Raw genomic sequence first — 26,149 nt, forward strand, 5'->3', positions numbered from 1 at the left:
TATTGATATGTCAACTGTCTGAAGGTGTCATCTGAGGCCATAGATGTGTGGATTGGGGTACATGGGAAAAGTTCACAATACGTTTTTAGCAAAGAACCCACAAGTAATCACATAGGCGAGGCTGACACACTTGGGTTCCGGCACATCAAAGCGGAACACAATGGTGATCTAGTAAATGTCTTTCAAGAAGCATAGCTTAAGTACGGACTCGTTCAAGCCAGCGTTAGACCTCCATTAGGGATTTGGTTGCCACCAATTCTCCCACTACTGCTGGCTATGAGCCATCCATGTGTGCCAACAATCAATGAATTCAAAGCCCTTTAGTGGAAAAAGGGGTCAGTGGCAATAGCTTTGCATCTGCCTTTCACCAACGTATAGGAAAGAGTGATAATTGGTCATCTAGATACGTTTGGGGTGGATTAAGCCTTGGTGGGGGTGTGAGTGGGTTACTACGTGCGCTCCCGTTGGTGTCAATGGCTTCATCTGTGGATTCATATTCATGCATAATGGATGGGTGAAAATTTAGCAGATCATGCAGACTTTCTTTTGGTTGCATTATTTGTACACTGTAACTTTCTGGAAAGTGGAATTGTCGGGACACCTGGACATGACCGTCCCCGTTAACATTCTAGTAGTGATGAGCGAACTTCACAAAGGTTTGGTTTGTCTGGTTTGCTGAATTTTGGCAAAAATTTCAGTTCGGTCCAAATTAGTTTGCATGAAACTGGAATTTCACGAATACTCCTAAAACGGGTGTATATAACACGAACAGCCATAAAAGCCCCGTACACAGGAACACATCTCTCTTCTCCGCCTGGAGTCAATAAAAGATTGGGGATTTTATGATCCACCATGTAAGCTGCCACTTCCTGCACGGATAATATAAAAACCCTGTATAACCCTCTTAGGTCACCGAGGAGTGTAGCGAAGTGCTTTTAAACAGTTTTTAAGACAAAGCTAATGAAGAAAAATAGAGAACGATGAAGGAAAAATTTTTCATATTTTTCGCTTTTTTTGCTTGTTCTTCCATTTTTTTATTTTTTTCCTTTTTTTTTCCTTCTTTTTGCCCTTACCAAAGACGAAAATAGAAGAAATTTAGCAGATTCAGCTGAGACAAACTGGCTGATGTCTGGGTTTGCGCCAAACTGAACCTTTCGCAATATTCGGACTGACACCTGCTTCGGATTGCTCAACACCACTTATAAGTAATATCAAATATCCATAGAGTTCTGATCTTGGGGACTGCGGCTGCAGTGAGGACAGGTTTGAATAGCTGTAGATTTCTTATATAAGATGTTTTAATAGCTTTACTGCACTTGTAGTTTTTTTTTTTTTTACTATAATTTTAATTTTGATCAAGTTTTTTTCTTCCAATTACAACATATTAATGAACAGTTGAGAAAACGGGTACAAAAAAAGCATCCAGTACTTAAAATGAGCAGCGGTAGAAAATATGGATGCAGATTTACTATTCCAAATAGGAGTTTTCTGGCGCAAATTGCCGTTACAGAGGTGTGGCCTAAATTGTGCCCAAAATGGCGCAACACGTTGGAAACTTGCCAAGACATTGGCACGTTCTAAGCCAACTAATAGGTGGTCTGAATTTAGACTAGACAGCTTTAACACTTGGAATGATTTTCATTTAGCAGGGCTCCTATGATAAACCGGCGCATGTTACGTCCAGTCTAAGTTTGCACTGCCTAACGTTTAGACGACATCAGTAAATGTCCCTCCGTTTTTGGCGTTTGATTGTAATTTAATAAGTTAGTTATTGACTGTTTGAGGCCGGACTCGCATGACCATGTTGGTACAGCGCATTCCATGCGCAGAATAGGCTGTGCCAGTCCCCCATGGGCGGCCATGTTGACACTCACAAAATGCATAAACAAGAAAGATCATGGCATGTTCTATCTTGGCGCACATGAAGCACACGTATACGCCAAGATAGTAGATGGCGACGGCCAGCATGCAGCAAGTGTGCAGTGTCCTTGCTGTGTGCCACGCGCGTGCCTTTCACGGGTGGCGCGCTGCGAGTTGCGGTCGTGTGAGCCGGCCTGAGTTAATGTATTGCTGCTTGTATGTTTTGAATAGATGTGACACATGATACAGCCCTGAGGGACGTGTAGAAGGTTTTATCCTTCAAGTATGGAAGACATTTCCTTGTAAGCTTACATTTAATACACGTAATCCTAAAATAATGAATGCCCACATGGCATCTTCAGTAGAAGCAAACGTAGCAATGAAAGTGAATGTATTCGGATTAACCTTCTGCATTCCAGCGTGAACAGGTGATTTAGTATCTACAATCTTCAGCAGTCGCCTCCCCTGTAAACCTTTATACTTACATTTAGCGTGTTAATAGGAGCCATTCTGCAAAATAAACGAGCGCTTCACATACTTAGAGCTTATCTAAATTTAGCCTCTCTTGTCCTCGCTTAAAGGGAACCTGTCACTTCCAATTAACTAAGTTATGGTGCTTGTAGGCCCGGGAATGTGGAGCCTGGAGTTGTAGTTCTTACCTGGCTCCACATTCACTTGCTGTCGCCCCTGAGCGTGACACTGAGTCTTTTCTTCAGTCAGTGTGTGCCCTTAGGTAAGTAAAACATTTGCCCCCAGACTCCATTTGGCCCGTCTCATAAGCACTAACTTAGTTTATGATGGTTATCGGGTGCAACTGATTCCCTTCAACACCGGTGTCTTCATCTTGCATAGGAAATAAAGGTTTGTGAAAGCGTACTGCTCCACATCCCGGTAGTCCATGAGTGGCCAGCTGTCAACTATTTCCGCTAATGGGCAAATGGCCTGTCGGACAGTTAGCACTTGCTTCTATACCTGCCTGAAGAATGGAGGTCCCCTGGCCTCTGTTCCACAAGGATCGGTATCGCCATCTGAAGTTTTTGGTCTTTATTGTGACATTGATTGCACACACCGGAGCGGCTTTGCATCCAGTCTCTGCCTGGACGTGACTGCCTTACAGAATGGGGACAGGGATCTTGTATATTCTCTGGATAGCTTGGTAGAAATGTATCTAGCTAGTAAGCCTTTGACCTCCCAGTAAATGTTCTCTAGGCATAGCCATGCTTCAATGGGTGTTGGGGATGGACCTATTTAGAATCAACCCCCACAACAAGAAGCCAAGTTGGCCTATTCAATCTGTTTGCTTGTGCCACCACTCGAACCACACATCCACACCATGGAGGGCGCTTCAAGACTGTGACCTGTATGGACTCGGGGTGCACAATATGCAATTATAATGACAAGAGAAGTAGTGTTATCATTGTAAAGCTATAAAATAGGATGTTCTAACTTACGATTAGAAGGGGGCATCAGTGACCCCCGTACTCTGTTACTGCACAGAAATCCACCAGTTCAGAGTATATTGATCTTTAACAAGTGGCAAGTTGTATCAGAAACGGTTCATTAAGACCCTCAAAGGTAGAGTCATGTATCTACGATTCCTGCTGGGGGATTAATGTATCTACTGTTCCACCTACATATAATTTTTGGCACGGCTATTCCAATAAATAGATGACGTCACTAGACTCACAGTTCATATAGTGTTTAAGCTTAAGAATGGTTCCACTTCTCCTTTAACCCATATTTTCCTAATGTTATGCTTAATATTGCCACAGCATTTACATCAAGTGGAAACACCTCTAAAAGCCCCTTTACTGTCTTAAAGGTGCTAGATCATCCCTTTTAGTCATGACTCTGTTATTGAAGGGCCTTCTTGGGCAGGACGGTGCTGTAAAATTTTAAAGAGATTTTCCTTTAAGAAAGCTAGTCATACCACTTGGCCCTCTCCACCCAATTCATATTTTCCGGAGCCCCACTCTTTTGTAAGCCATCTGATTGGCTCAGTGTTCTAGTCCTGTTCACTGAAGACGACACCCACCTCTCAGGAGAATGTTTATCATAGAAGCTTTTTTTCAGTCTAAAGGCCCATTTAGACACAACGATTATCACTCAAAATTCGCTAAAAAGCCGTCTTTTGAGTGATAACCGTTGTGTGTAACCGCATGGACATCGTGTAGTTTTCCTTACCCCGTCGCTCATCATTGTCTTTCAGCGTGCTGACGATGAGCCTTTTCAGGGATTCACAGCGGGATACAGCTGATACTATTGTTTCAGATGTATCCCACTCCCTGATGACAGGTGAGGTATGAAGAACAGAGCGGTCCAGCTCTGTTCTCCATGCTCGGCACGGGGCGCTCGGCTGTATAACAGCTGGGTGCTACGAGCGGAGAACATCTGAAAGCAGAAGACAAGCGGGTGACCGCTCTGAGCGCTTGGCTGTATAACAGCCGGGCGCTCCTTGCAGAAAACATCTGGAAGCAGAAGACAAGCGGGGACACCCTGCTTGTCTTCTGCATCTTCCTCTGGCAGCACAAGGTGATCGCTCATCTTGAGCGATAATCTTGGGCTACAAATGACACAATGATTATCGCTCAAAAGTCACTTGAGCGACATCTTTTGAGCGATAATCGTTGTGTCTAAATGGGCCTTAGAGGGGTTGTCTCGCGAAAGCAAGTGGGGGTATACACTTCTGTATGGCCATATTAATGCACTTTGTAATATACATCGTGCATTAAATATGAGCCATACAGAAGTTATTCACGTACCCCCTCCGTTGCTGGCGTCCCCGTCTCCATGGCTTCGTCTAATTTCAGCGTCTAATCGCCCGATTAGACGCGCTTGCGCAGAAGGGTCTTCTCCCTTCTGGTCGGTCCGGGCACGAGCTGCGTTCTGGCTCCGCCCCCTTCTACGCGTCATCGCGTAGCTCCGCTCCGTCACGTGTGCCGATTCCAGCCAATCAGGAGGCTGGAATCGGCAATGGACTGCACAGAGCCCGCGGTGCATCCCTGGGAAAGGACCGGTGGCCATCATTGGAAGAAGTTTTATAAGTTGATGAAACGCTAGAATGGTGAGTAGAAACCTTCTTTAAACCTTCTTTACACGTGTACATTGTAATGTTTGATTTAGTGGGGGACTGGGCAGAAAAAAAATGTCACTTTTGCCTCGGGACAACCCCTTTAAGAGCTTGTTGAGTAAAAATTTTTAAAAAATGAACAATTTCTCCTTTTTTCATTTTTTTGAACTGGCTACATGGAATACCTCACATTTACCTAATAGTGAGATCACAAGCTTTATACGTACATTTATAACTGCTTATTGCTAATGTTACTACTTCTATGCTAGCGAAATGGGGGAAGGGCTACCCCGAAACATGTCGCATACCAAATGATACTACCCTTTGAGTGTCTTAATAAACCGTTTCTGAGATACCTTTTGGACTGGACTTGCCACTTGCTGAAGACTAATATACTTTGATTGTGATCTCTGTCTTGTACATGTACTTTGGAATTTGTAGCAATGGCTCAAACACTATCTGATGTTATATAGATGTGATGTTCTGATATAAACTGATCTTAATGACAAGCTCACACCCGTTTACATCAAAAATCACCAACCTGATGAACCTAGTATAATTCAGTGTGGAAGAGAACACCGATCCTAATAGATTCATCCACTAAGTACAACAAGTTGTGGCACATCATCACGGCTGCCATGAATATTGTAAAGACAGAATCCACCATGCCAGTTCTGATAACTCCAGTCCTGGCAGTTTAAGCCCTCAGATGCCGTGGTCAGAAGCTACTGCGGCATCTAGTGGGTTAGATAGGTAACCCATAAAACCATCCCCCATGAAAGAGGTAATAAAAGCTGATCTGTTATACGTACCCCAAGATGATGCTATTAAAAAATACAACTCATCCTGCAGAAAACCAGCTCTTGTTCTGCTACTTCAATGGAAAAATGAAGTTATGGCTTTCTGATTGAGGTGATGATGGGCCATGATACCACAATACCTTTAATAAAGGGTTAAAGGTCATGTTCAGACACGATGAATTAGCTGCTACACAATACAGTAGAATGCACTTTCCACTTGATTGGTGATGCGTACTCCAGAATTAACAGGTTCGTTTAAAGGACTTTGCAATCCTTAAAGGGGTTGTCCCGCGCCGAAACGGGTTTTTTTTTTTTCAACCCCCCCCCCCCCGTTCGGCGCGAGACAACCCCGATGCAGGGAAGTAAAGAAAGTTTACCGGAGCGCTTACCTTAATCCCCGCGCTCCGGTGACTTCAATACTTACCGCTGAAGATGGCCGCCGGGATCCTCTGTCTTCGTGGACCGCAGCTCTTCTGTGCGGTCCACTGCCGATTCCAGCCTCCTGATTGGCTGGAATCGGCACGTGACGGGGCGGAGCTACACGGAGCCGCTCTCTGGCACGAGCGGCTCCATAGAAGACTGCTGAAGACCCGGACTGCGCAAGCGCGGCTAATTTGGCCATCGGAGGCCAAAAATTAGTCAGCACCATGGAGACGAGGACGCTAGCAACGGAGCAGGTAAGTAAAAAACTTTTTATAACTTCTGTATGGCTCATAATTAATGCACAATGTATATTACAAAGTGCATTATTATGGCCATACAGAAGTGTATAGACCCCTTTAAGATACCCAGAAGAAACTGCTGCACTCACATATCACCGATGCACTGAAAGGGGTTATTTGCATATTGATGACCAGCCCATACTATGGGTCATCCATATCAGATGGGGGGGGGGGGGTCTGACTCTGTTCCTGCCAATCAGCTGTTTGTTAGCTATGCGACCAATGAATGTGATGTCACAGGCTGTAGAAGAGGCTGAACTACTCGCCTTTCTCCAACTCGGTGACATTCAAGTGCAAGAGGTAGGGCTGAAATGCAAGACGCCGCCACTCCAAAATATACGTCTCTGTGCCTCCTATTATCAGTATCTGTGAAGAGACTGCAACTCTCGTTGGAGTGTTACCATCACTTCAAACAGCAGTTGCTGAGAATTAGACCCCCAGCAATCTGATCCTAATGACCGATCCTAACGATAGGCCATCAATAGTAAAGTCCAGTAAAATGTATTGCATGATCCAATAAGTTAATGCATGCGGTAGGCGAGAACAGGAGGAGGCAATACTCCTTTAGAAGATGTGGACCTTTTGGTCTTCCCAGACCTTGATCTTCAGTAACAGAAGTAGATAATTAAATGCCAGTTAAACACTATAAATGGGCCCAAAGCTGAAAAGCTTATATGATGGTTAATGATATTACAGGATCAAAATCCAACATGGAACCAGCTGTCCTCTCCGCACTGTCATCTGTAGTGGCAGACCATGCTTTCCCTGCCACTAAGTCTTCTTTTTTTTTTCTTACTGGTTCTTTGTTGGATTTTGATATATAATATTATATTATACTGGTCTCAAGGTTACCAGTTATATTAGACTTCTATAGGCAGAATAGTTTTACCAGAATTTGCCTAAACGAATAGTACAAGAAAGCTTTATAATGTATGTTGTTAGAGGAAAAAGCCTTTCTCCACTTCTGAGCCACTTGCTCCCCCCTCCCCGTCTTGATGATTCACTTTGCATTTACTGGAAGATCTGTCTTGTGAGACAACACCGTTCCTCTGAGAGCTGATCACAGTTAGATGTTCCTCAAAGAAGGGTGGAGGAAACAGCTGCAGAGTGGGAAACACAAGGACTGCTGCTACTGAGGGCAGTAGTAAATGATCATTCTCACCATGGTGCTGTATTCACAGTTACACTGCTCAGTGATGCTGTATAGTGTCCTCCATACTACGTCTTCTGAAGGCATGCTACAGAGGGGAGCACTATATTTCCATTCTCAGTAAAATATGATTGTTCCCAGCAAGACAAACCACGTAATCTTGTAGATATGATACCTTTTAATGGCTAACAAAAATACATAATGTGATAGCGAGCTTGCAAACCTCTCGGGCTCTTTGTCAGGCTAAGAAGGGCCCGAGAGGTTCGCAAGCTCGCTATCACATCATGTATTTTTGTTAGCCATTACAAGGTGGTATATCTACAAGATTATGTGGTTTGTCTTGCTAGGAACAATCACATTTTGCTCTACTGGCTAACATGGTACCACACCTTTGTTTTCATTCTCAGTGTGTTGTGTATGAGAGATATAGCAGCAGGTCTCTAGTAGCTCAAGGAAAACTCACAATTAGGGCGGCTGCACACGGGCATATGTGTTTTTGCACATGCCTCAGCGATGCTATTTGACAGAACAAACTAGGCTTTTTTTGTGCACATCTACCAAAATTATTTTTACTGCGCTCTTTTTTTTTTTTTCCGTGACGCACAGGGCGATATTTTTATTTATTTATTTTTTAAATATCTTTTTCACTGACTTTTTTTTTCCGTTTTTTTAGTTTTATTAGGGGTAAAAAGCTAAAAAAAAGTTTGGTTTACAGGGCGCATACGACAACGGTTTTTTTTTTTTTTTTTTTTCCTTCTTATGTGTATATATTGTTGTTTTATTCTGTAATTTTGTTTTATTTGCGTATGCAATCATGTTTTTTTTACTATCTATGTCCCCCATGACATTATATAAGACCTCTGGGGGACATTCATTTTTTATTTTTTTAAATTTGACACTTTCCCGCTGTAACTGGGGCATCCATAGGAGCCCCAGTTACAGGGAAAACCAACCCCTGTAGTGACAATAGTCACTGGCAGAGCTAGCCAAGGTCTAGTATGACCCTCCAGCTCTGCTGTAGCAGGGAACCCCCGCGGTCACATGACCCCCTGTCTCCCGTAATGAAAGTTACAGTTCTGCTTTCACTTTCTAGTACACAGCACTCATTGAGCACTATGTACTTAGGGAAGGAAAGGCAGGAAGGTTTAAAAACTAGAGATGAGCGAGCGTACTTGTAAAGGCAAATTACTTGAGTATCGCCATTTTCGAGTACATACCTGCTTGCCCGAAAAGATTCGGGGGCCGGCGGGGGTGAGCAGGGGGAGCGGGGTGGAGAGATCTCACCACCGGCCCCCGAATCTTTTCGGGCAAGCAGGCATGTACTCGAGAATGGCGATACTCGCTCGAGTAATTTGCCTTAGCAAGTACGCTCGCTCATCTCTATTAAAAACCCTTCCTGCATTCTGCCCCAGGTTATCAGCTGTCAGTAACAGCTGATAACCCGTTCCTTCCTCTGATTGATTGCAGAGGAAGGAGGCTTAAAGCGCTGCCGTAATTTTACTATCGGCGGTGCTTGAAGCCCAGGACCAGACGCCGTATATTAACCGCGCCTGGTCCTTAATGGGTTAAATGGCTATATAATATGTATGGACCTTTAGTGCTCACAAAACTTTTTTTTCAAGCGTGGAAATATTTGTGCATAAAAATAAAACGAAAGCAAACCTATTGAAATCAATGGGTTCTATTTTCTGGGTCCAAAATAGAGCTGAGGCTATTCTGCTGCCATAGCAAAGATCAGCGCTGACTCCAATCCCAACTGTATCGTCCCTTGGATGCCACAGCTGTTAGCGACTGTGGCTCCAGGTCTGCCATCCTAGTTAATTAGTAGGATAGCAATATTTAATCTATATTTCATGCAATGCAGACGTCTTGCAGTGTATTATAGACATGATGCCATGGTACAGTACCCTCGTGGGGTGTAATATAGAACGTTCAGAATTCTAAAAAAAAGAACATTTTCCACATTTATTACACGGAAAGAAAACCATTAAATCATCTGTTTTCCTGCGTTGGCAAAAGTCCAAACGATTAAAATATCATTTTATGTATCTCCTTAAAAAAGTTTCCCCCCAATAAATCATCAAAAGTCATATGCACCCCAAATTGGTACCCAAAAAACTACAGCTCATTCGGCAAATAAATAAGCCATTACACACTCTGATGAGAAAATAAAGTTATATATATAAACCTTTTTAATAATTGTAAATACAAGACACGTTTAGAATTCTGGGCTGGGTGTAACTATTAACAATCGGTTTCATTCGATGACCCCCTTTTATGTGCATCGGTTGTATTTCGTTGCTGTTGATCTCTTCTGGACGTCTACGTGACATTTTCCACCACTTCTGAACATACTAAGCTACATGTAAAGGCTGATATGTTGGGATGGGATCGGGGTCACACAGCTTTGTTTGGAGTTCGATGAACTTGGTAATGAGTCACCGCTCTGTGAACTGTCAAACTTCTTCCATGTTTGGTAGAAGCAATGCTTTTTTGATAAGATAATGGCAACGCGCACAGTAAAAAAAAAAACTGATGGCACGAGTCGGAGCCGTAAAGCGCAAAAGATATGCAGAATTTTTTATTTTTTTTTTGCTCGTTTTTGTCTATATAAGGTTTCACCTTTTCTTGTATGTGGAATGACAGAACTTCAGAAATCTTCCTTCTCTCCATCTGAAGGCGTGTGATAGGAGGCTAACAATGTGGCCTTTGTTTCCGGTGTGCCGCGCCAGAGACATGCTGGGAAGCTGCTGAGGACAGTTGTAGAGTGTTTGTGAACACAACAGATAAGCGCTCGGCTCTTTTATCACACGCTCACTTTGAGATGAATAGACATTCTTGTACTGAGTAAGAAGTAACCTAGTTTTACTTCAGCCGACTGAACTGCGCAGTGGTATTCCTGGAATATAGATGGAATGTGCGGGTCAATATATTACTGTATATGTAAAGTACAAGCTCAATATAATCAGACCCTAAATGGGTTTGTTTACTGACCCTCCAAATAACCGCGGTAAAGTACGTCTGCAGCCTTCACTGTCAAAAAAAACTCTAAAAGGATTCAATTATTTTTGAAAAATTAGAGTTTCTGATTAAGTTTGCATCATTTGAACACTTATTTCCCGAGAAATGGCGGAGAAAAACAATTTCTCAATTTCAAATTTTAAAGTGTTTGAAGTTACTGTACGTAGAAAAAAAATCAAGGTACGGATGCAACAAAACGGAACTTTAGTCTTAATGCGGTAAGATAACTTTCTATAACAGTTTATTTGTCCTTTTAATAGCTTTAACAACTGTTTTTTTTGTATTAGGATAATGTAATAATTGCTTGTAAATGCCATAAGAAAGTTATCAGTCGGGTTAAACTTGGCTGTGTCTGTGTTGTACTATAACAGAATTCCATAATGGCCTTTTTTTTTTTTTAAGTTTTTTTACTTCTCTTTTCAGGTGACTTCACAAAAGATGTGCGTCGCTTAGTTTCACAAATGCGTTGCTCGGACAATTCTCACAGATTTCATTGCATATGTTTGTATTCAGGACAGGCCTTTCGAAGTATGTAACGACAAAAGGTGCATCACTTAAGTAACGTGGGGCCATAGGGCCCCGCTGATTAAATTCTGGCTGGTGTAAGAGTTTAACTGGGAATCTGCTAGTCCAGGCAGTTTCCTCGTAGCCGGGTCATTCAGTGGGTTGGCCATCGCTGCCAAAGATCCAACTTTACGGACTATACTGGTCTTGCATTATCATGCAGTTTCCAAGCCTAGAATGGTAAATCAAGGACCTGTGATGGCATCAGTCACATGACCATCACAGGTCCTTCACCATATAGGTGAATGGCAGTCTGCAGAGGTAAGAGCCTATAGAGTGCTCTCTGCGCTTCCAACATCACATGCAAGTCTGAGGGGAGAGGTAAGGAGGACAATGCCAGTCTTGGTGGAGGAGGGATGATGAAAACGATGCTGCCTGTGGAAAAAGGGTGTGGGGGGGGAAAAGGGTTAAAGTGCTGCGGCCAGTAAGGGAGGGGTCAAAAGGAGGGTTAAATCACTGCTGTCAGTGGGGAAGTTGTGGGAAGGAAGGGGTTAAAATGCTGTCACCAGTGGGGAAGGGGTGGTGTAAAATACCGCTGCTAATTTAGTTACACTGCCATGCTTCATACAACTGGAAAGATAATTTGTGTCACTGTGGTATTCATCTGCTGTTTCTGAATCAATACTTTAAGGCTGGGCTCACACAGCCGCCCTTCACTCCATGGCGCCCCGTGTGGTGACACGCAGCAGCTACGCAATGACCTTGAGTGCCAACATGGGAGCCTGTGGCAAATAGCGGATTATTTGTGTAACGCCCACGCACGTAATATGCGGTCACCACTCGCTCATGTGAGCCCGGCCTCGTGGGGGACTCTAACCGTTGCTATAATTACCGGCCATTCATTGACGTGAATGGGAGTTACGGAAACGGCGCAACCAGCCCGTTTTTTTTAATATTTGATAACTAAATTATAAACAATATCCAAAACCCCTTGAATTTCTCCCCTCCCGTTAGAACGTGGTTTGTCTTCTGGCTCAGGCGGCACTGACGTCACGACAAGCCTACAATCACATCTCCCAGGTTTTTCATTTGCTATGAAAGCGTCATATAAAATGTAAAATATCCAACAAATCTAATTGTTTTGTGGCTTTTCAAACTACACGAATGTCCTTTAATGGAATCCTATTTGTTCCTCAGTCTGGTTGACCTAATTGTGACCATTATTACATCTGTGGATTTTCTTCTCCTTTTTTTAGGTGGTTTCTCAACTGTGTTTCTTGTTCGAACTCATGGAGGGCTGCGCTGCGCTCTGAAGAGAATGTATGTGAACAATGTGCCTGACCTCAACATCTGCAAGAGAGAAATAACCATTATGGTAGGTCACGTTCTCGAAGCCCGTCCTAACATAGGTGTACGTCTAACACCTCACTAGTCCGACAATTGTATCATCTCGGTCTGATAGTATGATATGTTTCATATCTAGCACATATTTCAGATTTTTTTTATTAGGCCGATCTCGCGCGAACGGATTTGAATTGCGGACTCCGCGATTGCCGTCCACGCGTATGATACGCGGTTATACGCCGGCATTCAAATGCATTGACTTTTGCCGTTTCACTCGCGCTTGTGTGTAGGAATTAGCGGAAGAAATTAAGTTGTGTATTGACGCAAATTCGTATGCACGCTGCTATGAGACCAGATAACAAATGGTATAAATAAAGCAGGAGTTTGTGGGCAGACAGTGCAGGACGGAGTCTGGGGAGCAGCACACCATCCAGACTGCTGCCTGCAACCTCCGCCGATTCTTCTCTGCTCTTCCTCTGGGAGAATAAGTGTTGGGTTTTTTTTGTGTGTTGTTTTTTTTTTTTTTTTTCTCAAAGGGTTTCTACTACTTCCAAAATAAGTAGTATACCAGTCAGGCCAAGAGAGCAGTATCCCATTCTGAAGGCTCTCCGAGAAGTTCTCAGCACGACAGCACAAGAGTAGGTTGCATGGGCGGTCGCCTGAGCGATATACGGGTGTTTCCAGGGGGTTGGGCTACTTTCTGATGTCATTCCCTCCTTGTGTTCATTCTTACGTGCAGACGATACGCTGTCATAGCTGTACATCCGCGCAGAAAACCGCACACATATGCAACTCGCTTCCGCGATCATACACAGGTATTCCCCTGCGGATATCTGCTTGTAAAATCGGACCCGTTCATGTGAGCTCGGCCTTAATTTGTAACTTTTAAATATTTTTTGTTTCTTGACCGTTCATGCCAGTAATTGTTTTAGAAATGCTCCAAAAAAAAAATTGTTTTTGTATCGATCTGCTTTGGGGACCTACACATATCAAATAATTTCCGGGTGTGTTTATACAAAACGGTCTTCTAGAAGGATCGCCATCTCAATATAGAGCTAATATACACGGTGTAAATGGTAGTGAACCCCAACAGTCGACGGTAATCTGCAGTGGAACTCATCAGCAACTGTGCAGCCCCAGAGATGAGAAGCATGGGGGGCATTCACACCGGACAGTTTCTTGTAAAGTTGGGAAACTGGATGTGAGTGCAACGCATTTTTTTTTGGTTTAAAAAAAAAAAAAACCAAAAAAACAAACAAACCATCACCTCCTATTTATGTACTTGCTATTTTGACCAGTGAAGACTATTGAAGCACTTGTGATCCTTTCAGAGTGGTAAGAATCGCATTTCATTCACATGCAAATCGCACTAATTATGAGTGCAATGCAAATTTTTTTTTAAAAGATCCCATAGAAAATAATGGTCCTAATGAGAGATGAGCGAGTATTGTCCTTTTTCGAGTACCTGCCTGCTCGTGAGAAAAGATTTGGGTGCCGGCAGGGGGGCGGTGGGGGAGAGCGGGGCTGACCGGGAGGGAGATCACTCTCACTTACTCACTCACTCTCACTCCTGCAACACAATGCTCACCCCCGCCGGCAACCGAATCTTTTCTCACGAGCGGGCAGGTACTCGAAAAGGACAATACTCGCTCAAGTATTTGTCCTCAGCGAGTATGTTCTGTCCATATCACTATCGGATGGAACTCCTGCATTAATTTCGCCCGTGGGAATACACCCTTGCAAAGTGCTCATTGAAATGACTGTGGATGGGGGATAAATGCATCTAGTGGGAAAACCCCTCTGAGAATGCCCTGATAGGACACCATGTTTTCTAAAGCAGGCGGCGACATTCATTCTCATTTTGCTCCTAATTTACTTGCTTGTGATCAAACTCTCTTGTCTGAACTTAAAAAATTGATCTGAAAAAGTAAACCCGTTTTTCCTTCCCTGTCCATGATGTCTGAGCAGTCATAATCGATCTTACTACATATGCTGCGCTCTCCAAGTCCTGCGCTGTCATTGCTTCAAAGACAAAGGCCTCTTAGGCATCACAATCCGTGGAGGAGCACAATGTAAAGGACATTTAAAAATAGTCCGCCGCGCCTCTGCCATCTTTTTATATTGCGGTACAGGATAAATAAAATGACATGAATTATTCATCTTTGACGCCGGGCTCTGGGTGAAGCATTTGAAGGTCTTCATCAGAGAGGCTGAAGTTCTTCTGTACTGTAGTTAGTTAAAAATCCATAGTACGTTAATTCTCAGAAACTTGTAGGGAGTCCAAGAATGTGTCCTAAAATATCCAGGATTAATCTAAGCTGCGTAATGCAACTGGTCTGAAAATCGCAATGGTGATTGTGTTCAGAAGACTTGGCTACAGTCGATACTTTGTAGTTTGTTCTCATACTAAAGAGGAAATGTATCTAGTTATAACTTAAGGGTGGCTTCACACCGGTGTCGGGGGTTCCAGGAGCAGGAAAGGGGGAGCCCTGTGGCTGAACTGGCCCGTGCCGTAATGGACCCCATTGACTATAATGAGGTCTGTCTGCTTTCTGCTCAGCTGACCGGATTACAGCCAGAAGATAAAGTGCTGCATGCAATGCGGGAATTTGTGCCGGATCTGCGACAGAACCTCCAACCGTTGGTTCCAGTGCTGAAGTTGTGATGTAGACACTGAATCGTCAGCAGAAAAAGACCAAATAGTCCTAAAATCACCTTTTGTTGATTTTTTTCAACCACATCTAGCAAGCTTGTATTACTTTTTCAGTAAAATTATATTTTCTGACATTGCTTCTGATACGCATGACTTCACAATATGACATCAGAGGTTCCGGTTAGAACCTCCGTTGCTGAATTCCATTTAAAAACAAGCCAGAAGCCCAGCTGGAAACCGAACGGACGCCGTTATGGTAAATGGGTCTTTTTCTGTGTCAAGACAGATCTGTTCAGCCAGAGGAGCAGTTGGGAGAACGGGACCACCAAAAGCTGATGTGAACCAGCCGTACCATGTTGTCATACAGAATATCATTCTATTAAAAAAAGATACGATTTACTTATTGTAGTTTACCTTTGACAGTGTAAGGGCGGTTTCACATCAATGTCTGGAGTTCCACTTCCCTGTTCCATTCAGGAAGCCAGAAAGGGGAATGCCTGTGACCGAACGGCTCTGTCTGAGGATGGAACCATGCAGCACCTGAATGGACGCATTGACTATATTGGGGTACATTTGGTTTCCACTCATCTGCCTAACTTTTAGACAGAAGAAAATGCACCACTTTTTTTTTTTTTTTTTAGCCGAATCCCCTAAATCCCCCCCCCCCTCCCGCATGGGGATCCCCACTGCGGAAATGTTAGAAATACCTCAATAAAGAATATGACTAAATCCTATTTCTGAGTAAACGATGCGTTGGTAGATAAGGAGCAATCATTCCATGTGTCTGTGAGGTTGGTGGTAGATGTGCACAATCTTAGGCTATTATCTCATGAAAGCTTCACATTAAATGTTGCTAAACTCCCATTACAAGTGTTACTGTCTGAACTGAATCAGTATCTCTTCCTGATACAGAGGCGATCTGATCTACTTCTACATGCCAAACTGAATTTCTTACATTCCAGCCAGTGTAAAACAAATGTAGAGCTGCTTCCGGCGCGCGGTAAGGTTTGTGACGTAGGACTTTGTTTACGTAAATTAAGCAAAACAATGAACTTGTTCAAAATAGGGTGGTTTCACCTCCGCGTCAGAAGCTGCGTCCGGAGGATCCGTCACAGAGGCGGCTGAAAGTACCGGAGGCAAAAGCGCTACCTGCAGTGCTTATTCTTCCACCCAAAAGCCCGGCATCTGGGTGGAGAGCAGGTGGACCCCGTTATAGTCTATGGCTTCTGCCCGGCGCTCTTCAGAGACTGAGCCATTCGGCCGCTGGGATTCCATAGAGCACAAGAAAGTGGCGGCCATCTTCCTCTGATGTGTGTTTAGTAGCCTCAAATTGCTACGTTGCCTACCTTTTTGCCAGTGGGACGTGTTTTTAAGTAACAGAAGTAACACCTGGGCCAAAATAATTCTTCCCGCAGGCGTACCTCTGACTCTCACTTGGAAGTGAAATGTACTAAACCCCACCGACTATGCAGATAAATGACTGTCGTCCGGACGGGTCTAGGGAAGCGTGAGGGGCTGTTACAGGGCCGCTCTCTGTTCTAGCTGACTTCAGGCGACGGACCCCTCACTTTGACATCCTTTGGCATATGAACAAGGGCTGTCTCTATGGTGCCAGTGAGCATTGTCCTGCTACAGTTCCCAGTACAGCTTGTCCCTAGTAGTGCTGCTGTGCAGGGAAGAATTTGTAAAAGCTTCTAAAGTTTGATGTGGGTCCTGACAAACTCTAGTTAACTTTCATCACTTGTCGTAGTAATAAAAATGGGAGACAAGAACGTACTGTCTACTGACTTTTATATAAACGCCCTTGTGTAAAGTGCCGGAGGAAGCTTATGGTTCACACAGATGCCAACGCTGGGTGAAATGAAGATCCAGAATTGATGGTTCTGATCAGTGAACCTGTAGATTACGGGCTGGATTTTCATTGGAGTGATGGGTAGGTGGGTAGTGGGACCCATCAATCACTCTGCCAATTCAGCGGTGGGATTTTTGCCCTGGTCCCTAGTCAGCTCCGCTGTCTCCACTGAGCTGGTTACTGGGACATAGACTGCAATCCCAGGTAGTCCGGGGCAGAGCCTTGGAGATGCACTTAAATCTACTGTGTAATTCTGATTGTTTGCTGACAAACGCTGCATGCTGTTGCTAGATGAGCAAAGCAATGCGTAGTTAGTGTCCAGACGGGCAGGGGTTTATTCCTTGTATTGCACGAGTCTAGGTGCTTCAAGCGGCTGCGTTTCCACAAATCTCTTGCTGGAATAAATAAAGCTGTATAGACTTTATCTGGACTATTTAAGTGACTGCGCCCTCGGTGAACCCCTCTACCAATGCATACATTAAAACAATAGTGGTGATAATAGTGAACTTCTTCCTTGGCCTCCACGTTCCCTCGAACTTTATGCCTTGTGATGTTTTCTCTAGGGGAGCGTTACAGTCTACATGCCCCGCTTACCCCCCACCATGATCTGTGAGGACGCATCCCAGAAGCCATTGCATCAGTCGGTTGTGATCCACTACAACATATATGGCAGGAACTTGACTACAGACTCCATGTGTGTCCCGTGACAAGAAGGGCCACATTGATCACCTCTGATTTTTGGAAAAACTTTTCTGAAGTTTGTACAGCAAAACTTTTTGAGTTTCTCTTTTTTTTTTTCAGTGATATCAATTATATGTATCTGAGTGTCCTTAATTGTGGGTTAGAAGTGCTTCAGATCAGGGAAATCCTTTGTAATGACGCTCTATATTTGGTCTTACAGGCAAGAACAAATCTAGGGTTGCTGTTATTTTCTAAACATCCTTCATCTGCCCCTGGTACAGCACCCAGGCCTGTACCCTGCTCCCCCCAGTTGGCATTGCTGAGAAGGTTGGGTCTGTATTGTAGTGTTGGCAGATGGTTCTGATGGTGATGCTGCAGTTATTAGCTATAAATCAATAGTTGTCGGATGCGGCTGTTTCTATTTGTGATGAAGCCGGAGGAAATGGTTGAGCTTTAATATCTGGAGGAGTGCTGGGCGGATCCCTGCTGATCCCTCCACACTTCATAGCTTCAGGCTTTGTCTTCTCTGCACTTCCTTGCTCTTTTGAGTCATGGAGCGTTCTTGTTGATGGCTACAATGTCAGGTCAGCAAATAGTTGGCAAAAACAGCTTACTTTTCTATCAGGAAACCCATATAGAGCGTGTCAGCTTTATGTGGTCAGTCACAAGCTTGTACAGATGGAAGGGCTTATGATGGGTCATACACTAAGCGGAAGTAACACACAAGTACCATCTATCGTGGTTACTTCATTTTAAAGGGGTTGTCCCGCGCCGAAACGTTTTTTTTTTTTTTTCAATAGCCCCCCCCCCCCCGTTCGGCGCGAGACAAACGCGATGCAGGGGTTTAAAAAAAAAACCGGATAGTACTTACCCGAATCCCCGCGCTCCGGTGACTTCTTACTTACCTTGCGAAGATGGCCGCCGGGATCTTCACCCTCGGTGGACCGCAGGTCTTCTGTGCGGTCCATTGCCGATTCCAGCCTCCTCATTGGCTGGAATCGGCACACGTGACGGGGCGGAGCTACGAGGAGCAGCTCTCTGGCACGAGCGGCCCCATTCAGAAGGGAGAAGACCGGACTGCGCAAGTGCGTCTAATCGGGCGATTAGACGCTGAAAATTAGATGGCACCATGGAGACGAGGACGCTAGCAACGGAGCAGGTAAGTGAATACCTTCTGTATGGCTCATAATTAATGCACAATGTACATTACAAAGTGCATTAATATGGCCATACAGAAGTGTATACCCCAACTTTGTTTCGCGGGACAACCCCTTTAAGTATAGGACGCTTTTCACTTTCCTTTATATGATACATTTTATGGCAGCCAGTAAATATATCCGCTTCATAATGACTGGCGGGACAGGATTTGTGTAAGTTGTAAGGGCTCATTCACATCTGCGTTAGCGGCGTCCGTTTAAAATTCGACAATTTAGTACAGAAAAACAATATTCAAATGGAATTAAACATTTCCATTTTTTTCCCTCATTTGATTTTGGAATGCTTTGTTTGATCCCCTTCTGTCAGTCTGTCCACACAGGGTGGATTTGCCACATAGACCGTTCGTATGGAAAATCCACAGCATTTCCAGTAGCAACGATGTGAAGGAGATTGTCAAGATCCTGTTTGTATGCTGCGAAGAAAGTCTGCCCAAAATTAGTGCTGAAATTGACCCGCGATGCAGAATGTAAATACGCCGCGTGTCAATTAGCTGTAGTGGATTTGTGCTGCAGATTCCACCTCTTCTAATAGGGAATTCCACACCAAATTCTGCATCAAAATTCGCACCAAGTGGCTTTTGCGTTGTAGATCTGCTGTGGACTTTCTGCAGCCGACCACCCTGTGTGGACAAACCCTTATGGTTCAGTTGTTTAATAACAGAATAGCTCTGCAGACTGCGCCCTTCATTCTGAAAAACGGAATTATAACAGAACGGAATTAAACTGAAAGCATTGTGTTTTTTTGAAATCCATCGGGAAGAAAATGGAAATTCCATCTGAATTCTGTTTTTTCTGTGCCAAAAACAGACCAATTATAATTCAAACTGACATCCCTAACACAGATAAAAAAATATATGCTTTTACATTAGTAACCGTTTGTCACATTGACATTGTATTTGTAGCACCCTGCTGTCCACATGATGCACAAAAAAAAAATGTGATTGGTCAGAGCAGGTGATCGTCTACCATCGCTCCATGAACTAGTTCTGTTAGTCCCTTGCCTATATTAGGTGCTTTCATAGGGGTCCGCACGGGCACTCTGACCAGTCTGTGGCTACAAGCAGTGATGTACTCTGTGTTGACACCTCTCTAAGAGTCGGGACCTCCTGAGCTCCAGTTGGCAGCTCTCCCCAGTGAGCTATCCAGCCTGTTGGACAGTTCCCCAGCTAAACCTCTGGTCGGAGGTTCAGTCACAGATCCAGATCAAAAGACCGGAAGAAAAAGCGCTTCATGCATTATAGGGGTCGGTTCGGTTTGGTCCTGAGGCGGAGCCATTTGGCTGCAGGGATTCCCCCTTTTCCTGCCCTGCAAACGGAGCAGGATAACTGAACCCCAAGCGCAGGTATGAAACCACCCCAACACAGCCAGCATTACATTTTTAGCAATTTGTGGTCTAGTAGCTTTCCAGTAGGACCAGAATAGACAGGTTGGCCTTTACTCCTCACACCCATCATTGAGCCTTGAGTGCCGTGGTGCCGTTCCTTGGAAAACCTTTGGTAGTTACTTACTGCTGCGTATCAGGAACACCCTAGATGACCAATGATTTTGGAGATACTCTAGCCTGGTGGTCTAATTGCGACAATTTTAGTTCTTGCCAAAAGTTGACTTTAAGGCTGGGTTCACACGGGGCGGATTTGTTGCGGTATTGCTGCGTTTTTTTTCCATTGCGGTTTTGGCGCAAAACCACTTCAAAGGTTATTTTTGTCTTGCGGATTTTCCGCGTGAAAAATCCGCCAGCGTTTTTTTCCCCGCAGCGCGTATTTTGGTGTGGATTTTACTGCGTCCATAGAGGTCTATGGACAAAAACAGCACTGCGGAAAAGTCAAAAGAATTGACATGCTACGTCTTGAAAAACCGCACCGCAGCTGTGAGAACAGCTTTTTGTCCAAACACATTTTGTGCTGCATTGCACTGCAAACGCAGCGGTTTTGCCGCAGTGCGATGATGCAATGGCAAAACCGCAGCAAATCCGCCTGGTGTGAACCCAGGCTAACCTTGCCCATTTTTCTTCTTCTAACACATCCACTTCAGGCGCTCACTTGCTGTGTGATCTACTACTCCACAGATGCCATCGTCACAACATACTAATCCTTCATTTCACCTGTCACTGGTATTCACTCTACAACTTAGCAGTGTCCATAATTATAAAATCCACTGAGAAGGGGATTTCAGAGCTCTGTAGCCCCCCAGTCCTTGTTCAGGTGGTTTTACTTCAATTGCAGTGCAGTATTCCTGCAACCCAGACTGCAGTGCATCATCCTGAGCGTGCAGTGTCCAAAACACTTGCATCACTTCAGGGTAGCAGCCATCCTCCAGCTTGGCTGAAAGGATCGGCAATAGAGATGAGCGAGTATACTCACTAAGGCACATGACTCGAGCGAGTAGTGCCTTAGCCGAGTATCTCCCCGCTTGTCTCTAAAGATTCGGGGGCCGGCGCAGGTGACAGGTGAGTTGTGGCGGGGAGCGGGGGGGGAGAGAGGGAGAGAGAGATCTCCCCTACGTTCCTCCCCGCACATTACTCGCTCATCTCTAATCGGCAAGTGTTTCCCATGGTCTGCAATGGGAAACCTCGCATCGCACTCGCATGAACCTCGCACGCCGTGCAATGTTTTTGCTGGCCCCATTGAAAACAATAGGTGAAGCGTTCTGATGGAACACCCCAAACATGGGACATGCTGCGATTCACACCAACACCGCAACGTGGGGAGAAAATCGCTCGTGCATATGACCGCATTCAAAAGAATTGGGTTCATATTCATGCGTCTCGCAACGCACAAATCTCCTGCCATTTTCTTGGCTGTGTGAAGGCAGCTTAGGGATGTCTATCAGAAGGACCGATGACGTCACGGATTGCTGACATGCTGATGTTCTAAATGGTACATTACCAAATTAACGTTCCTGTGTCTATAACGAATGGGACTCTGAAAAGCAAAACAAGGAGTTGGCCAAGCTCTCTGTAGAATACTTGGGCGGAGGGGAACTGAAACCTTGATGTCTTTTAATTCTATGTGCTTCATTAACTTTAGGGTAAGCGAAATTAGTGGGACATAACCCCTCATGAGAGGCCATGTGACTAGAGATGAGCAAGTATACTTGCTAAGGGCAATTGCTCGAGCGAGCATTGCCCTTAGTGAGTATCTGCCAGCTCGAGAGAAAAGGTTCGGGTGCGGGCCCCGGGAAGCGTTGAGTTGCGGCAGTGAGCAGAGGGGGAGAGGGATCTCCCCTCCGTTCCTCCCTGCTCTCCCCCGCAGCTCCCTGCCCCCAAGTATGCTCGCTCATCACTACATGTGACCCATTTATCAGCTTATTGACATAACTTTTTTCAGCGCTAAATGCCCCTCAAAAATATAGCATTTTCGACACATTTTTGAACACATCCAAATATGTGCGCAGGGCTTCAAGCTTGCAATATGTCGTTTTTAGCCTGTCTTGCATACTGAATGTGGCACATCACTTACGCAGTGCCATTATTAACCCCTTAAGGACCATCTACTGTAAAAATACAGCAGGTGGGGGGGGGGGGGGGGGTGTCATGTGTGGAATATGGGTCGGGCTCGAAAACTGACACTTGTCTGCCACTCCAGCAATTGGAGCTAATTCCAATCACTACTGTTAACGGTCTACATTCCGCTATAAGTGTTGACAGCACATCTAAGCAACCAATCAATGCCCTCCCTTCATTTCTGCAACACAACTGCGGGGTGCCATTGGGGTTCACATGGCAGCCTGGAGCCTAGGCTAAGTGAAGGTTCCCAGGTCTGCCATGTATTGCGGTCTATTGGGGTCTGACGATGGCTTGAGGCAGGGCTAAATTAGACTTATCGTTAAAAATTAGAGATGAGCGTACGTACTCGGATAAGCACTACTCGTCCGAGTAATGTGCCTTATCCGAGTATCGCTGTACTCGTCTTGAAAGATTCAGGGCGCTCCGCTGCTGACAGGTGAGTTGCGGCGGGGAGCAGGGGAGAGCGGGCGGGAGAGAAGGAGAGAAAGATCTCCCCTCCGTTCCTCCCGGCTCTCCCCTGCAGCTCCCCGCTCCGCGGCGCTCCCCGAATCTTTCAAGACGAGCACAGCGATACTCGGATAAGGCACATTACTCGGACGAGTAGTGCTTATCCGAGTACGTTCGCTCATCTCTATTAAAAATACAATATGCTGTAATACTGAAGTATTGCAGTATATTGTAGAAGCAATCGAAATATTGTAAGTTCAAGTCCCTTACGGGGACTGAAACAAAAAAAAAAAGTGCACGTTTACTTGTTTTTATAAGTATGAAAAAATCTAAATGAATTTTTCCCATTTTTCATGTCAAAAAAATAAAATAAACATAATTGGTGTCACCATGTCCAGAAAAGGGGGAGCTATTAAAATCTGTAATCTGGTATTGCGATCAGCTGTTTGCTGGGCCTGCTGTGGTGAGCATCGCTCTGCCCACAAGGCCCTGCTAGTATTGCCGGCTCCCATTGACGTTATTGCAGTCAGCCCCTTATTGCCGGTCTGCTCTTCCTCTGTAAAGCTGCCCACATTGTTTGCATGTGACTACGGTTGAATTGCTGTGTTTCGCCGGGTTTCTTCTATGAAAACTTGCTTTCTGTTTCATCTGCTGCTATTTATAAATGTAAGCACCAAAAGCCCCTCGAAACAAGGCAGATTTTAGGGTTCTTTAGATCTCAGTACTTCCTTTTTTTCCCTTCAAACTAAGACAGTTTGTACCGTATAAACTAAAGTCTGCTAGATTTCAGTAGGATCATTATTAGACATGAGCGAGCGTACTCGGAAAAGCACTACTCGCTCGAGTAATTTGCTTTATCCGAGTATCGCTGTGCTCGTCCCTGAAGATTCGGGTGCCGGCACGGAGCGGGGAGCTGCAGGGGAGAGCGGGGAGGAACGGAGGGGAGATCTTTCTCTCCCTCTCTCCCGCCCGCTCTCCCCTGCTCCCCGCTGCGACTCACCTGTCAGCCGCAGCGGCACCCGAATCTTCAGGGACGAGCACAGCGATACTCGGATAAAGCAAATTACTCGAGCGAGTAGTGCTTTTCCGAGTACGCTCGCTCATCTCTAATCATTAATCAAAACTGGTGCCGATGAACTACTCAAGTTCTTACTTTTTCTGTGCTAGTTTTGCTAGTTTCCCGCAGAATTTCGGCATTGCATTACAAAACCCAATCCTATGCAGATGGCCGCGATTTGTCCGTGTGAAATCGGACAAAAAAAAAGGAGCATGAAAAAATCTGGACCATGCTCCATTTTCGTGCGGGTCTCTATTGAAGCGTATGGAAGCCGCCCGGATCCGCGGGAGACAAAAATCGGAATTTACTCACCTGCTCCGGTTCTTCCTTTCGCCGCGGCTCCATCTTCTCTCCGTCGCGGCCGGATCTTTTTTCTTCGGGCTGGCGCATGCGCGGGGCACGTCACCGACGTGCCCTGCGCATCTGCCGAGCCGAAGAAAGAAGATCCGGCCGCGACTCAGAGAAGATGACGCCGCGGCGAAGGGAAGATGCGGAGCAGGCGAGAGGTGAGTTTATTCTTATTTTTATGCCTCATGTCCGCGGGGCAGGAGGGACCCGCTGCGGATTCTCCATGGAGAATCCGGAGCGGGCCTGATTTTCCCCGTGGACATGAGGCCTAACTTGGTGAGCTTAAAGGGTTGCTCAGTACATTGTCTTCAGCACTATCCAGCACCGCATTGTATGTTTACAGTATCTATTCCACAGCCCAGAAATTGTATTCAAACGCAACAAATATGTCAACTTTTAAAACCCAATAAAACTTATTTGGAGGGGGGGGGGGGGGGGGGGGGGAGTTACTCAGTGACGAGATCCAAGTTTTATATATAAATACAGTCCTTGCAATGTTAGGGCTCCTGCCCACGGATGGATATTTGCTGCATAAGCCACGGCGGGAATCCACATCAGGGATCCGCCGCACATAGCGCCAACATCTTGCTATGGGAACTCAATTCTTCCTGCACAACTGCAGAAACCAATTACAGTTTCACAAGCGGAGGAAAAATCGCAGCATGCTCCATTCCCCCCCCCATTTTTCCGCAGATTCCGCTCGGACGGCTCCCATTAAATCCAATGGAAGCCGTCCGATCTGTGGCCCTTCTGTAATGTAATTGTGGAAAGGTCGTAGATCCCGCGGGTTTGCATGGGTAAAGCAGGAGTTTATATACAAAAATAAAATAAAAATATGTACTGCCCATGTCTGACTGCTCGCCGTGCCGACCATCTGCAGATCAAAAGGGAAGACAGCGGGTACATGCCGGCGCCCCTGCTGGCAGAGCCGAATTCCGCGTGCAGAATCCAGCTCTGCCGTGTGCAGCCAGCCTTGCCCAGACTCTGCCAAAGCTTCAATATTTTTGGGTTTCGACTGTTGGCTAACAAAATAAATGGTTTTTGCAGGACCAGGTACATAGTCCTAAGGAGGATTATCTCTATATACAGCATCAGATGGAACGGCTCAGATGTATAGTAGGGCCACGTAGTACTATAACGTGGATATTGTATGGAGCTGTAATACAGCGGCAGGCATAGTTTGGATGAAGCAAATTTTCTTACCATTCGACTAATAATCATGATTAGATTCATAAATGGGAATAACCAATAGATGCATGGGACTCAGTCTTATTAATTTAGACTATAACGCACCCTTAAAGGAGTTGTCCAGTTGTAAACTATTGATGATTGATCCTCAGGACACTTTATAAATAGGGGCTCAATAGGGTTTCGTCATCTCGTAACCCTGCCAATGAGCTAGCTGTTCGCTGGGCCAATGTGCACGTGCAGCAAGCTGATTTCTGCAGGAAGCAGACAGCTCAATACTCACAGCAGTGGCCCGACTTGGTATTGCAGGTTAAAGTGACTCTCCAGTCCTGGAAGACAAAGATGGCCTTACTGCTTTTTGACTACCTGATGCATATTGTGCATTAGTATGCATTAGTAGTCTAAGACACTACACACTGCTCAATCCAAGTAGGCGTAGCTGGACTAATGATGCTAACTAATGTACAGTGTGCATCAGGTAGTCAGAGAATCTGGTGTGGCCATCTTCTTCTCTCAGTGCCCGGAGGGTCACTTTTAAGTTTCTATTAATTTCAATGGGAACTTGGCCTGCAATACCAAGCCTGGCCACTACTGTGAGAACTGAGCTGTCCGCTTCATGCAGAAATCGGATCAGGACATGAGCGCACCAGACCAGAGAACAGCTGGCTGATGGGGGTCCATGACAGCAGACCCCCCCCCCCCCTTCCCCCCACTGATTACTATTGATTAC

The 26,149-nt window shown here is 45.1% G+C and overlaps 1 protein-coding gene across 1 annotated transcript in view; it reads left to right on the top strand.

Moving 5' to 3' along the window:
- Positions 1–26,149, top strand: part of BMP2K (BMP2 inducible kinase) — a 162,805-nt gene that overhangs the window by 58,152 nt on the left and 78,504 nt on the right. Inside the window, exon 2 of the mRNA XM_066574245.1 lies at positions 12,384–12,502. Within this exon, the coding sequence (XP_066430342.1) occupies positions 12,384–12,502 (119 nt within the window). The remainder of the gene's footprint in view (positions 1–12,383; positions 12,503–26,149) is intronic.

Source organism: Eleutherodactylus coqui, chromosome 7 (assembly GCF_035609145.1).
Source record: "Eleutherodactylus coqui strain aEleCoq1 chromosome 7, aEleCoq1.hap1, whole genome shotgun sequence".
NCBI lineage: Eukaryota > Metazoa > Chordata > Amphibia > Anura > Eleutherodactylidae > Eleutherodactylus > Eleutherodactylus coqui.